This window comes from Nomascus leucogenys, chromosome 24 (assembly GCF_006542625.1).
Source record: "Nomascus leucogenys isolate Asia chromosome 24, Asia_NLE_v1, whole genome shotgun sequence".
NCBI classification, from domain to species: domain Eukaryota; kingdom Metazoa; phylum Chordata; class Mammalia; order Primates; family Hylobatidae; genus Nomascus; species Nomascus leucogenys.
In genome coordinates, this window is record NC_044404.1 from 2,648,302 (window position 1) to 2,663,265 (window position 14,964).

General features: G+C 52.3%; 1 protein-coding gene across 2 annotated transcripts in view; it reads right to left on the bottom strand.

The window, feature by feature from the left end:
• Positions 1-1,290, bottom strand: part of SSU72 (SSU72 homolog, RNA polymerase II CTD phosphatase) — a 33,100-nt gene extending 31,810 nt beyond the window's left edge. Inside the window, exon 1 of one of the 2 annotated variants that reach the window (XM_030805859.1) lies at positions 891-1,284. In XM_030805859.1, the coding sequence (XP_030661719.1) occupies positions 891-970 (80 nt within the window). In that variant the 5' untranslated portion in view covers positions 971-1,284. Of the gene's footprint in view, positions 1-890 lie in introns of both variants that reach the window. The other variant, XM_030805858.1, reaches the window with a different exon arrangement.
• Positions 1,291-14,964: the final 13,674 nt, after the last annotated feature.

Consider the following 14,964-nt stretch of genomic DNA (forward strand, 5'->3'; position numbering starts at 1 on the left):
GGGACTACACGCGTGAGCCACCGTGCCTGGCCCACGTGACACTGTTAAAGAGAGGAAAAAAAAAAAGAGGGACTGCTAATTTTCCCAAGTTTCTCAGGAAAGTTATAGCTGGACTGCGATAAGAGAAGCGAGACACTGTTTTCATTTAAAGTTCACGTAAGTAACTTTTGGGGGGAAAAAGCCGTTTCAATTTGGTCTTACTACCAAAGTTGACACATACCAAATTTTAACTAAGTCAAGTGGTCAGTTTCTCAGTTTGCTGTGTGACTGAACAAAAAAACTTATCAAGCAGGAATAAACTTTCGTTAGACATATGCTACACAAGAGTCACAGAAGGCCAGCTAGCAGCGAATATAAACTAGCAGAGCCAAACCAAATCCACGTTGTATTCCAGAAACTACCGGTTGGAGGCGTTCCAGGGAGGAAGAGAGGATCTTTTGCAAAAGAAAACAAGAAGTAGCAAACACACAAATCCATGGCATTAAAAAAATAGACCGTTTTGTTATTTACAACATCGTTCTATGCCGAGATTATGTTGCGCGCGTTTCCAGCAAAGGTGGCCAACGACGCACACGAAATACCATGATCGGCCGCCGCCGCGCAGTCCCTCGCCTCGGCCGCTACCCTCGCCCCCCCAGGCCCGGCCTCGGGGAGCTCGAAGGACCACCGGACAGCGGGCGCCTCGTCCCGGAACCTGCCTTCCCTGCGACGCCCGCCCGCGTGTGGGCGCCGCGCGCTGCCGTCCAGCTGCCATCCCAAGCAGCCGACCCACGAGCGCGGCCCGGCCCGGCTTCCTCTCCGGGCTCTCGGCGCGGGCCAGAGGGAATCGGGGAAGAGGGAGGACCGGTGGCCGGAGCGGAGCGCGCGGGGACAGGGTGGAGCCCAACTACCTGAGGATGTTGTGCGCCTCCATGCTCCGGTTCTGGTTGCTCGAGCACACCACCGCCACCCGCAGCGGGGACGACGGCATGGCGGCGGCCGCAAAGCCCGCGGCTCTCCCGCTTGGGTTCCCACCCCACCGCGGAGCTTCCGCGCGAGCAAAATGGCGGCCGCGGCGGCCGGAAGCGGGCGACGCGAAACGCCGGCGCCGGCGGCGTAGCGTGCGGCGTCTGCGCGGCGACCTCCCCGCCCACCCCGGACGCCGGGCCGCGGACGGAGCGCAGGCACTGGCCTTCGGGCGCGCTGCACTCGGCGAGGCCGGGGGCGGCCAACGCCGCGCCAGCCCCCGGCGTCCGCAGCAGAGACTCGCACTCCACAAGGCCCGGCTGAGCGTCACGGCGACAAGCCCCGGCGTCCTGACGTCAGCACCCCGCGCCGGCGCCTAGTGTGACGCACACGACGTGCCGAACGCTAGGACGTCACAAGGTGTCGCCGCCGCCTTTGGGAACTATGGGAATTGCCGCGCTTACCCGAGATAGCATTGAAGGCCGTTCCGCGGCGCGGCGTTTCGTCTCAGGACGATTTTGTGCGTTCCCTAGGTCCCCGTGGGGCCCATAGTTCTCACTTCTGCCACCCCAGAGTCGTCGCGCTTCACTAGACCCGCTTCCTCCGCTGTCCTGGAGGCCCACAGACATTCCCGCATTCTGAGGCTCGCTCCCGTCCCCGGCCGCTGTTACCGGCGTCCGGCCCCGGCTCATACAAGCAGGAGCACATCGCTCTTTCATGAAAGCCCTTCAACATTTAACGTTTAAATGCGAGGGCCGACCTTTGCCAGACCTGGTTGGGAGTGCACGTTGACTAGGGTCTTCCTCGCCTCGGGCTTCCTTGGAGAGGCCGCCGGCTGGTCTGAGATTTGGGTCCAGTTACAGTAAATCCAGTCGACGCGAGTGTGTTATTCCTCAGCAATGCTTGTCTGCCTGGATGCAGCCTCGCAATGGGCAGTGGGTTGATGTTTTGCTGTGGGAGCGACACGGACGGGAGAGGGAGTGATAATGATTGTCAACCTAATAACAGGCTCTCTAACTGAAAATGATATTTATTTGGGAATAGGGCCTTGGCGAATATGCGTGCCATGGTAAACGATTTGCGCATTCAGTAAAGTAATGGTTTTTAAAGAAAAAATGAAGAGGAAGATAATGGTTTGGAAATAATTAAGCTTGGCTACAAAGAACAGTAACCAATGTACTCCCATTCCAGGGTTGGACAGGCAGTTGCTGGGCAGCTGTCCTTGCTGAAGCATTTTTTGTGTAAGATTGCCTTAATGCAAGGTTGTGGTCTTTGCAGAATCTTGTGATAGTTTTTATTATTTATTCATGAGAACTCTCTCTTCATGGCCTTTCCCAGCTGTCTTTGTCAAGGTATTTTTTAAACATAACTGAATCCACTTTTATTTGACAACTTGGGTATTTTCCCCTTTTGACTGAGATCCTTCTCCAAATGCATCACTGATGAGTCATCCTGTAATTAGGTTTTGATAGTCCCCTTGCTGGGATGAACTTGTCCCAGATAGCTGGTCTGGTCCCACACTGGAGAGTGGCTGCTGGGAATCATTGTCAAAACCCTTTTTTTACCATATTTGAGCATCAGAGGCGGTTTGAAGGGTGTGGCTCTCAGGATAAGTCTAACTTGGAGTCCATTATTAACTTCAATTTTTGTTACTTCTGTAGTCTATCATCTCAAAGTGCTGTGTCAGCATTATTCTGTTAGAAATTGTACTTGTAGGCTGGGCGCGGTGGCTCACGCTTGTAATCCCAGCACTTTGGAAGGCCGAGGTGGGCGGATAACGAGGTCAGGAGATCGAGACCACGGTGAAACCCCGTCTCTACAAAAAAAATTAGCCGGGCGTGGTGGCGGGCGCCTGTAGTCCCAGCTACTCGGAGAGGCTGAGGCAGGAGAATGGCGTCAACCCGGGAGGCGGAGCTTGCAGTGAGCCGAGATTGCGCCACTGCACTCCAGCCTGGGCGACAGAGCGAGACTCCGTCTCAAAAAAAAAAAAAAAAAAAAAAAGAAATTGTACTTGTAGCTGGGCGCGGTGGCTCACGTCTGTAATCCCAGCACTTTGGGAGGCAGAGGTGGGTGGATCACCTGAGGTCAGGAGTTCAAGACCAGCGTGACCAACATGGAGAAACCCCGTCTCTACTAAAAATACAAAATTAGCCAGGGTGGTGGTGCATGCCTGTAATCCTAGCTACTAGGGAGGCTGAGGTTGAACCTGGGAGGCAGAGGTTGCGGTGAGCCGAGATCGCACCATTGCACTCCAGTCTGGGCAAAAAGCGAAAAAAAAAAATGTACTTTTAGGTCAGGCGCAGTGGCTCACGCCTCTAATCCCAGCACTTTGGGAGGCCGAGGCGGGTGGAACACGAGGTCAAGAGATCGAGACCATCCTGGCCGACATGGTGAAACCCTGTCTCTACTAAAAATACAAAAGTTAGCCGGGTGTGGTGGTGCGCACTTGTAGTCTCAGCTACTCAGGAGGCTGAGGCAGGAGAATCACTTAAAGCCGGGAGGCGGAGGTTGCAGTGAGCTGAGATTGTGCCTATGCAGTTCAGCCTGGCAACAGAGTGAGACTCCATCTCAAAAAAATAAGAAATTGTACTTTTGCAAAATATGGCAATGAATAAGTTTAAATGGGGAAAATACAAGGTAAACTCAATAATAATATGACTATCCCAGTTTGCATATTGGTTTTGACCCATGAACCTAGCCTTAAAGGAAAGCAATTAAAAAGAAAAAAATTAGAAAACAAAAATAGAAAAATAGAAAAAAAAATTTTTTTTTTTTTGAGACGCAGTCTCACTCTGTTGCCCAGGCTGGAGTGCAGTGGCACAATCTCGGCTCACTGCAACCTCCACCTCCCAGGTTCAAGCAATTCTCCTGCCTCAGCCTCCCAAGTAGCTGGGATTACAGGCACCCACCACCACGCCCGGCTATTTTTTTGTATTTTTAGTATAGACAGGGTTTCACTATGTTGGCCAGGCTGGTTTCGAACTCCTGACCTCAAGTGATCCACCCACCTTGGCCTCCCAAAGTGCTAGAATTACAGGCATGAGCCACCACACCCGGCCGAAAAATAGAAATTAAAGGAAGCCAACTGAATAAAATGGCCATAGGAAATTAGATGAGACTTGTAACCATGTGCCTGTTTTCTTTTTGTGTGTAAATGGATCTCAGTGTTCCAGAGGAATTTACCCACATACAGCATATAGTATTGACATACTTACTTAATACCTTATTTAACCAGTAGGTACTAAAGATCTCTTAGGTCAGGTTTTTGTGAAGTTACCAGCAGAAGCTATTGATTGTGAAATGTCAGTTATACCACTGATGGCAGTGGCAGCATCTCTTGAGTGGCTGCTGGGAAGATGCTGGCTACAGCAGGGGAGGCTCAGCTGGGACTCTGTGCTCCACTGAGCATGTGGGAGCCCTGCCCCCTTCCAAGTTGGCAGGACAGGAGCCCCACCCTCCTGGGAGCAGCTGCATCTGCCCAGCCACGGTTGTGGACCCAGGCATCCCTGCAATCTCAGGGCTGGGACGCCACCCCCACCTGCCCCCAAAAGCTCAGGAGTGCCTCCACCTGCTACCTGGCCTCTCCTGACTCCCGACAAAGCTGAAGCCAAGCCCAGGTGCTTTTGCAACCCAGCCAGGTATGCACACACTGAGGGCAGTGCTGGCATCCCGCCCACTCTGGACTTTGAGTGCTCACAAGCATGGGAGCAAGGCCAAGGAGGGGCTGAGGGTGGCTCAGCCCAGTCCTGTAGGCGACCCTCAACCTGAACAGCCTGGGTCCTGTAGATGACATGATTGATGGTGGCAGGAGGCACACAGGCTCCTGGGTGGAAAGGGGTGGGTGTCCAATGAAGACCCACCTTAAAGCTAGGGATAGCCTGAAACGGGGGCTGGGCTACCAGTTCTGGGTAGAGTCTGCCGCCCAGAGTGAGATTTACGGTGGTTTTTCTGGGCCCATCCATGGCTGCCCATGGGCGTCAGCACATACTTTCTCCCTTCTGCAGCCCATAAAAACCCCAGACTCAGCCATACTCACAGAGACGTCAGGACTACCAGCTGTGGGAAGGATCTGCCCACTTGGGATCCCCTCGATTTGTGGGGATGACCTGCCTGCAGGAAGGAGCTACTCACTTCGGGTCCCCTAAGAGCTGTTCTGTCGCTCAATGAAGCTCCTCTCTTTCTGGCTCACCCTCCGGTTGTCCACGTACCTCATTCTTCCTGGATGAGAACATGGGACCCACTGAATAGCAGGACTGAAAGAGCCGTAATACAAACAGGGCTGAAACACACCTCCTGCTTGCCATATTGGGAGCAACAAGAAGGAGAGAAGAGAGCTGTGGCCCTTCAGGGAGCCCAGATTTGGGGACTCCCTGAGCCAGGGCTGTGACGCCCTCTTTGGGGACTCCCTGAACTGGGGCCATGACACCCTCTTTGGGGACTCCCTGAGCCGGGGCCATGACACCCTCTTGGGGACTCCCTGAGCCGGGACCATGACACCCTCTTTGGGGACTCCCTGAGCCCAGGCTGTGACACCCTCTTTGGGGACTCCCTGAGCCCGGGCTGTGACACCCTCTTTGGGGACTCCCTGAGCCAGGACCATGACACCCTCTTTGGGGACTCCCTGAGCAGGAGCCGTGACACCCTCTTTGGGGACTCCCTGAGCCCGGGCTGTGACACCCTCTTTGGGGACTCCCTGAGCCCGGGCTGTGACACCCTCTTTGGGGACTCCCTGAGCCAGGACCATGACACCCTCTTTGGGGACTCCCTGAGCAGGGGCCGTGACACCCTCTTTGGGGACTCCCTGAGCCAGGGCCATGACACTCTCTTGGCCATGACACCCTCTCGGGGACTCCCTGAGCCGGGGGCCCTGACACCCCCTCAGGGACTCCCTGAGCTGGGGCTGTAACGCCCTCTTGGGGCTCTGCAGCTCCTTGTATCTCCAGGATTCTGGGAGCCACCACATTCCCCAGTGCCTGCAGTGGAAACCACTTCTAGTACACCTGGTCCAGCTACAGACTTGCACAGAGCTGGCACCTGTGCTGGTGCCTGGAGCTGCCTGCCCCACTGCAGCTGGCACACCTGGCTGTGCACAGTGACCGGACCCCGTGCTTGTTCACACACCCCCTGCCGCTCCTCACCTGGAAGGTGTGGGATCTGAGCCAGTAGCATCAGCTGAGTGCAGCCTATCAGGCTGAGTGGGTGGATTGGGCCAGTGGGCCTGAGCAAAACTCAGGCAAAGGCACCCCAGCCACAGAGGTTTCCGGCTGGAAAAGTTTACACTCTAAGGATCCTGTGACACCATTATCCTGCCCAGTGAAAAAAGTAGAATCAAAGGGGAGTAAGAGTCTCATTATAATATGGAGTCTTGTTCCGAAGTCTTGGGAAAAGCTGTCTGTAGCATGAAAACATCAGCTTCTGTGGGTTTGAAGTTTGGGTGTTTCTGGTTAGGGCATCAAGCAGTTTGGTGAACATTGTGTGTGACCCATGCATCAGGCATGAGACTTGTCCCTTAAAATGTATCTAGTTTGGCCTGGCACAGTGGCTGATACTTGTAATCCCAACACTTTGGGAGGCCAATGTGAGAGAATCTCTTTTTTTTTTTTTTAGACAGAATCTCGCTCTGTCGCCCAGCTGAAGTACAGTGGTGCAATCTCGGCTCATTGCAAGCTCCGCCTCCCAGTTTCACGCCATTCTACTGCCTCAGCCTTCAGAGTAGCTGCGACTACAGGCGCCTGACTAATTTTTTTTTTTTTTTTGTATTATTAGTAGAGACGGGGTTTCACCATGTTAGCCAGGATGGTCTTGATCTCCTGACCTTGTGATCCGCCCACCTCGGCCTCCCGAAGTGCTGGGATTACAGGCGTGAGCCACTACACCCAGCCAAGAGAATCTCTTGAGACCAGGAATTTGAGACCAAACTGGTCAATATAGCTAGATCCCTCTCTATTTAAAAACTTACATATAGGCCAGGTGCTGTGGCTCACGCCTGTAATCCCAGCACCTTGGGAGGCCAAGGCGGGCGGATCACAAGGTCAGGAGATCGACACCATCCTGGCTAACATGGTGAAACCCCATCTCTACTAAAAATACAAAAAATTAGCCAGGCGTGGTGGCGGGTGCCTGTAGTCCCAGCTACTCGGGAGGCTGAGGCAGGAGAATGGCATGAACCTGGGAGGCGGAGCTTGCAGTGAGCCGAGATCGTGCCACTGCACTCCAGCCTGGTGACAGAGCAAGACTCTGTCTCAAAAAAAAAAAATTACATATATACACATACACACACACACACACACATATATAACATATATACATACATATACACGTGTGTGTGTGTAAATTAATTTTTTTTTGAGATGGAATCTTGCTGTGTCACCAGGCTGGAGTGCAGTGGCGTGATCTCGGCTCACTGCAACCTCCACCTCCCAGGTTCAAGCGATTCTCCTGCCTCAGCCTCCCGAGTGGCTGGGATTACAGGCACACACCACGCCTGGCTAATTTTTGTATTTTTAGTAGAGACAGGGTTTCACCATGTTGGCCAGGATGGGCTCAATCTCTTGACTTCATGATCCACCCACCTCAGCCTCCCACAGTGCTGGGATTACAGACGTGAGCCACCATGCCCAGCCATGAGTTTATTAAAAGGGATATTAAATTTTTTTTTTTGAGATGGAGTCTTGCTCTGTCACCCAGGCTGGAGCGCAGTGGTGCGATCTCAGCTCACTGCAACCTCTGCCTCCTGGGTTCAAGCAATTCTCCTGCCTCGTCCTCTCAAGTAGCTGGGATTACAGGCACCCACCATCATGCCTGGCTAATTTTTGTATTTTTAGTAGAGACAGGGTTTCACCATCTTGGTCAGGCTGGTTTCAAACTCCTGACGTCAGGTGATCTGCCCGCCTTGGCCTCCCAAAGTGCTGGAATTACAGGCGTGAGCCACCACACCCAGCCTATTAAATTTTTTTTGAGACAGGGTTTTGCTCTGTTGCCCAAGCTTGAGTACAATGATGGGGTCATGGCTCACTGCAGCCTCAAACTCCCAAGCTCAAGTGATCCACCCACCTCAGCCTCTCAAGTAGCTGGGAATACAGCCATGCATCATTCTACCTGGCCAATTTTTTATTTTCATTAGAGACAAGGTCTTGCAGTGTTTCCAGGGCTCATCTTGAATTCCTGGGCTCAAGTGATCCTCCCACCTCAGCCTCCCAAGGTGTTGGGATTACAGGTATGAGCCACCATACCCAGCCTAAATCAGAATTTTAAATGTGTCTGTATGCTGTTAATAACTCAAAAGATACAGCTTTTTCATTAAGCCAACAATATCAAATTAGTTTTACTCATCAAATAATTACACACAAAAAAGATCATTCTAAGACCAAGCGTGGTGGATCACACCTGTAATCCCAGCACTTTGGGAGGCCAAGGCAGGCAGATCACCTAAAGTCAGGAGTTCAAGACCAGCCTGGCCAACGTGGCAAAACCCCGTCTCTACTAAAAATACAAAAATTAGCTGGGCGTGGTGGCGGGCACCTGTAATCCCAGCCACTTGGGAGGCTGAAATGGGAGAATCACTTGAACCCGGGAAACGGAGGTTGCAGTGAGCCGAGATCATGCCACTGCACTCCAGCCTGGGCAACAGAGTGAGACTCCATCTCAAAAAAAGAAAAAAAAAAAAAAGGCTGAGCACAATGGCTCACACCTCTAATCCCAGCACTTTGGGAGGCTAAGGTGGGCGAATCACGAGGTCAGGAGTTCGAGATCAGTCTGGCCAACATGGTGAAACCCCGTCTCTTCTAAAAATAAAAAAAATTAGCCTGATGTGGTGGTGTGCGTCTGTAATCCCAGCTATTCAGGAGGCTGAGACAGGAGAATCGAATGAACCCAGGAGGTGGAGATTGCAGTGAGCCAAGATCGTGCCATGGCACTCCAGCCCGGGTGACAGTGTGAGACTCTGTCTCAAAAAAAAAAAAAAAACATCCTATTTTAGGTTGACTTTATAGTTATTGGACATCACAACATCCGGTGGAGACAAATACAATCCTGCCTAATGAGTAAACCCAGGCAAAAATGTATGCTGCCAATTTTTATGACATTTCTATTTTATTTTACAGCAAATTTAAAACCAGCTTATTTATTAAAGACTGACAGCCTGGGGGCCGGGTGTGGTGGCTCACACCTATAATCCCAGCACTTTGGGAGGCCGAGGCGGCCGGATCACGATCAGGAGACCATCCTGGCTAACACACTGAAACCCCATCGCTACTAAAAATACAAAATTTAGCCGGGTGTAGTGGTGGCACGTGTCTGTGATCCCAGCTACTTAGGAGGCTGAAAATCGCTTGAATCTGGGAGGCAGAAGTTGCAGCAAGCCAAGATCGTGTCACTGGACTCCAGCCTGGGTGACAGAGCGAGACTTCATCTCAAAACAACAACAACAAAAAACAGACAATTGGATCCCAATTATATAATTATATTTCTGACAAAATGGGACACGTTCACATGGCTAAACTTTATTTGCCCAAATAGGTGATCTAATGAAGGATACAGACCAAAATTTGGGGGATCGCAGTTTGTATAGGAGGTTTATTATTTAAAAGAACCTCATTTTACCATTTTTCCCATTTCAAATGATTTGGGGTTGTGTATTCACATGTTTCTCCACCTCTCCCTTTCCCCCAGGACTCTTGGCTTTCAGAAGCCCCTCTGGAACGTCCCACCCAGTAAAACTCCATCCCACCAGTGCAGAAAACATGGTGCCCCTACTATAGTAGATCCAGCCTTGGAGAGGCCTCACCCTGCCTCAACACCTCTTCCTCCAGACCCTGACGGCCAGGACAGTGTCTTTTTGCCTTCAGACTAGGCAGAGCGAGGTCCCCTGAGAGAGATAAATATTGTTATTTCCCCACCCAAAGTTATTTGCGTTAGGTGAAAAATGGCCACACATTCTTTGTGGTTCCTCTCATCAAGACATATGGTCTCTTTCTCATCTCTTGAATCGGGGCAAAGCCTTGTGATTTGCTCTGATCAAAAGAATTTAGTAGAGTTGATGCCGTCCCAGCCCCAGTTCCAGGCCCAGAACCCAAGAAATCTTGCAGCTTCTACTCTCGCTCTCCTGGAGCCCTAAGGCTGAAGCAGCCTGCTAGACAGGCCACATGGAAAAGAACCAGGTCACCCCAACCAACAACCTGTCACCCGCCAGACAAGTGAGTCAGGCTGTCCTAGACCATGCAGGCACAGCTGATGTGACAACTGACCACAGCTCCATGAGGGTCCCCAGGTGAGTCCAGTGCAGATTGCCAACCCACAGAATTGTGGACAAATACATGACCTGTTTTTAGCTGCCAGATTTTGGGATGGTTTGTTACACAGCAAAGGCTGATACACAGTTCCTCATTTCTCCGTTGGTAATGAGATCCACTTTCATTTCAGGAGGCAGTGTGCCAGTCTCAGTAGATGGAACACAATTGGTCTATCCAACCACGATAATTCTATTCCCTACTGTTTGGGAAGTGTCTAGAGTCAGACTTTCCCCACCAAGTGCAAAGAGAATGCACCTCAGCTATCCCTTCTGCCAGCGCAGCCTACTGGGGGCCAGATGTATCTTCTGGGCTCTTAGAAGTGTCAGTCAGTGCCATGGGGACTGCTCCTACAGGTCTGGTGTGGATACCCCCAGGTGCACCACGAGGTCCGAGAGGGTGGACTGCACAAGCTTGTCCAGGATGGCCCTTGCTGCAGCTACTGGTAGGCTGCGTGCCAGTAATAGCCCCCAAAGGAGTAGAAGCAATCACCGCCCTGGGTCCCTTTGATCCAGGACATCAGTGGGGCACACTGTCTGGGTCTTCCTAGGTCATGTCCACGAGGTTCTGCATCTTGGCTGGGCCCAGCACAGATGGTGGCAGCCAGATGAGCAGCAGCTCAGTGGCACATTGTGCACCTGGTAATGCAGCCGGAGTGGACAGTCCCGCCCTGCACACCCTTGCAGGGCCTGGGACCCGGGGCTGCCCCAGCCCACATCCACCCTGCCTGATGCTCCTCCTGCACATAGCCCCGTTGCCACTGCCACTGCCCTAAAGCAAAAAAAAAAATTTTTTTTTTAAGATGGAGTTTCGCTCTTGTTGCCCAGGCTGGAGTGCAATGGCGCAATCTCAGCTCACCACAATCTCTGCCTCCCGGGTTCAAGCAATTCTGCTGCTTCAGGCTCCCCAGTAGCTGGGATTACAGGCATGCGCCACCACGCCCAATTAATTTTGTATTTTTAGTAGAGATGGGGTTTCTCCATGTTGGTCAGGCTGGTCTGAGACTCCAGACCTCAGATGATCCACCCGCCTCAGCCTCTCAAAGTGCTGAGATTACAGGCGTGAGCCACCGCACCCGGCCACAAATTTTTTTTTTTTGAGACAGAGTCTTGCTCTGGCCCAGGCTGGAGTGCAGTTGCGCAATCTCGGCTCACTGCAAGCTCCCCCTCCCAGGTTCACGCCAATTCTCCTGCCTCAGCCTCCCGAGTAGCTGGACTACAGGCGCCCGCCACCACGTCCGGCTAATTTTTTGTATTTTTAGTGGAGACAGGGTTTGACCATGTTAGCCAGGATAGTCTCGATCTCCTGACCTTGTGATCCATCTGCCTCAGCCTCCCAAAGTGCTGGGATTACAGCAGGTGGCTTTTAATAAAGCTAGGACGGGAAGGACCATGGACACTGGTGGAAAACAGGCTCCTTCTTGGAAAGGGGTGAAGAAACTCAGACACCAGGGCGTCGGGGACCGTTTCATGGGTGCTGAAGTCGTCTACCATTGCTTTTGTGGTATTTTAGAGAGAAAAGCTGAGAACCAGGTGTTGGAAATCTTTAAGGATGCCTGGGGCTTCCTTGGGTGACAGGGGTCGGGGGAGAGTTGATGCCTAAAGGAGGAGGCAGGGCTTTGTGGGGCGCGTGGCCATCTGGGTGATAAATGAGGGCGTCGCCCACTCCTGCCCTACGTGTACCTATTTCACGTGCGGAACACAGAGTCTAAAGGACCCACACCACCTACGACGACTATGCATCCATAATCATTAGAAATAAGAAATGTAGGCTGGGCGCGGTGGCTCATGCCTGTAATCCCAGCACTCTGGGAGGTCAAGGTGGGTGAATCACCTGAGGTCAGGAGTTCGAGACCAGCCTGGTCAACATGGTGAAACCCTGTCTCTACTAAAAATACCAAAATTAGCTAGGCATGGTGGCGGCTGCCTGTAATCCCAGCTACTCAGGAGACTGAGGCAGGAGAATCGCTTGAACCTGGGAGGCAGAGGTTGCAGTGAGCGGAGATCACGACACTGCACTGCAGCCTAAGTGACAGAGCGAGACTCCATCTCAAAAAAAAAAAAAAGTTTTGAGAACTGTGCCGTCTGACAAAGTGTGCACTGAACATAAGAGGTTGTTTAAACTTAAGTTTAACGGCCAGGCACGGCAGCTTACACTTGTAATCCCAGCACTTTGGGAGGCCCAGGCGGGCAGATCACGAGGTCAGGAGATCGAGACCATTCTGGCTAACACGGTCAAACCCCATATCTACTAAAAATACAAAAAGTAGCCGGGCATGGTGGCGGGTGCCTGTAGTCCCAGCTACTTGGGAGGTCGAGGCAGAAGAATGGCGAGAACCCGTGAGGCGGAGCTAGCAGTGAGCAGAGATCGTGCCACTGCACTCCAGCCTGGGCGACAGAGAGAGACTCCGTCTCAAAAAAAAAAAAAAAAGTTTAACTGAAATATAAAACGGAGGTCCTCAGTCACAGCAGCTACAATTAAAGCATCCCGTGTGGGGGGCCCTAATTAGGGGAAAGGAGTGGGGCTGGAGGGAGCAGGGGAATGCAAAGACAGGAAGGAGATGGGCTGTGGCTCTTCCTTTCTGTATGGCCCTCCTGAACAAGTAACGCACGTGACTCACAAACTTCCTGCTCACCATCAAACGCCTCAAATTACCAAACACCCTGGCTGGCAGGAGAACGCAGGTGAAGCTCCCTGCTGCCTTGGCATTGGCCATCAGCCCAGGAGCCACCCTATAAAACGCCCAGCAAGCCTTTGTGTCCATGCAGTTGGCTTCTCTTGCTGGCTGCCCATTGCCTCCTTGCAACATATTTTCCTGCTTTCACTAACATATCTGCCTTTCTCTACCTACAACTGTCTTGGTAAATTTTTTGTGTGTGTGTGACAGAGTCTCACTTGGTCACCCAGGCTGGAGTGCAATGGCGCGATCTCGGCTCACTGCAACCTCTGCCTCCCAGGTTCAAGTGATTCTCCTGCCTCACCCTCCAGAGTAGCTGGGACTACAGGTGCCTGCCACCATGTCCCGCTAATTTTTGTATTTTTAGTAGAGACGGGGTTTCACCATGTTGGCCAGGCTGGTCTCCAACTCCTGACCTCGGGTGATCCGCCTGCCTCGGCCTCCTAAGGTGCTGGGATTACAGGCATGAGCCACCGCGCTCGGCCAGCCGACGGTAAATTCTTTTACGCCCGTGCCACTGGCCCAAACAGTTGTCGCTGTCCCGAGACACAGTGTCCACAGTGACTCATAGCTACTGTGTCCTCCACAGGATATGATGAAGCCCATTAACTACGAATGTGACCTTATTTGGAAATAGGGATCTTTGCAGGCGTAATCAAATGAAATGAGGTCATGTTGAATTAGTGCGGGCCCTCCTGCTGTCAATGGTGCTGTGCCACAGGGAAACATGCATTGCTTTTCCTCCCTGTTTCATGACACACAGCTCCTGAAATCCTTGGATTAGCCAGGTGGCGGGTGCCTGTAGTCCCAACTACTTAGGAGGCTGAGGCAGGAAAATGGCATGAACTCAGGAGGCGGAGCTTGCAGTGAGCAGAGATCACGCCACTGCCCTCCAGCCTGGGCGACAGAGCGAGACTCCGTCTCAAAAAAAGCAGAACTCCTTGGTGTGGGAAACCCCACACTCCTGGGACACAGAAGTGTGGACTGTTGAGTGAGAGAAGAGGAAAACAGCACTTCGTTTTTCCCAATATTACAGGTATCTTTATAAAAGAAAGGAGAGAGATCTGGACACAGTGATGGTGGAGACAGGCAGAGAGATCAACCTGTGAGGATGGAGGCACAGACTGGGCTGATGCGTCTACAACCCAAGGATCACCAAGAGAAGCTGGCCGGGCACGGTGGCTCACGCCTGTAATCCCAGCACTTTGAGAGGCCAAGGCGGGTGGATCACCTGAAGTCAGGAGTTGGAGACCAGCCTGGCCAACAATGGTGAAACCCCGTTTCTACTAAAAATACAAAAATTAGCCAGCCGTGGTGGTGCATGCCTGTAATCCTAGCTATTCAGGAGGCTGAGGCAGGAGAATCACATGAACCCAGGAGGCGAAGGTTGCAGTGAGCCAAGATCATGCCATTGCACTCCAGCCTGGGTGACAGAGTGATACTCTGTCTCAAAATAAATAAATAAATAAATGAAAATGAAACAAACAGGCCGAATGCGGTGGCTCACACCTGTAATCCCAGCACTTTAGGAGGCCGAGGCAGGCGGATCACCTGAGGTCAGGAGTTCAAGACCAGCCAGGCCAACATGGTGAAACCCCGTCTCTACTAAAATACAAAAAATTAGCCGGCCGTGGTGGCGCAGGCCTGTAGTCCCAGCTACTCGGGAGGCTGAGGCAGGAGAATCACTTGAACCCGAGAGGCGGAGCTTGCAGTGAGCCGAGATGGCGCCACTGCACTCCAGCCTGGCGACAGAGCCAGACTCTGTCTCAATAAAAAAAAAAAAAGAAAAGAAAAGAAACAAGGCCGGGCGCAGTGGCTCACACCTGTAATCTCAGCACTTTGGGAGGCCGAGGCAGGTGGATCACAAGGTCAGGAGATCGAGACCATCCTGGCTAACACGGTGAAACCCCGTCTCTACTAAAAATACAAAAAAATTAGCCAGGCGTGGTGGCGGGCGCCTGTAGTCCCAGCTACTTGGGAGGCCGAGGCAGGAGAATGGTGTGAACCCGGGAGGCGGAGCTTGCAGTCAGCCGAGATCACGCCACTGCACTCCAG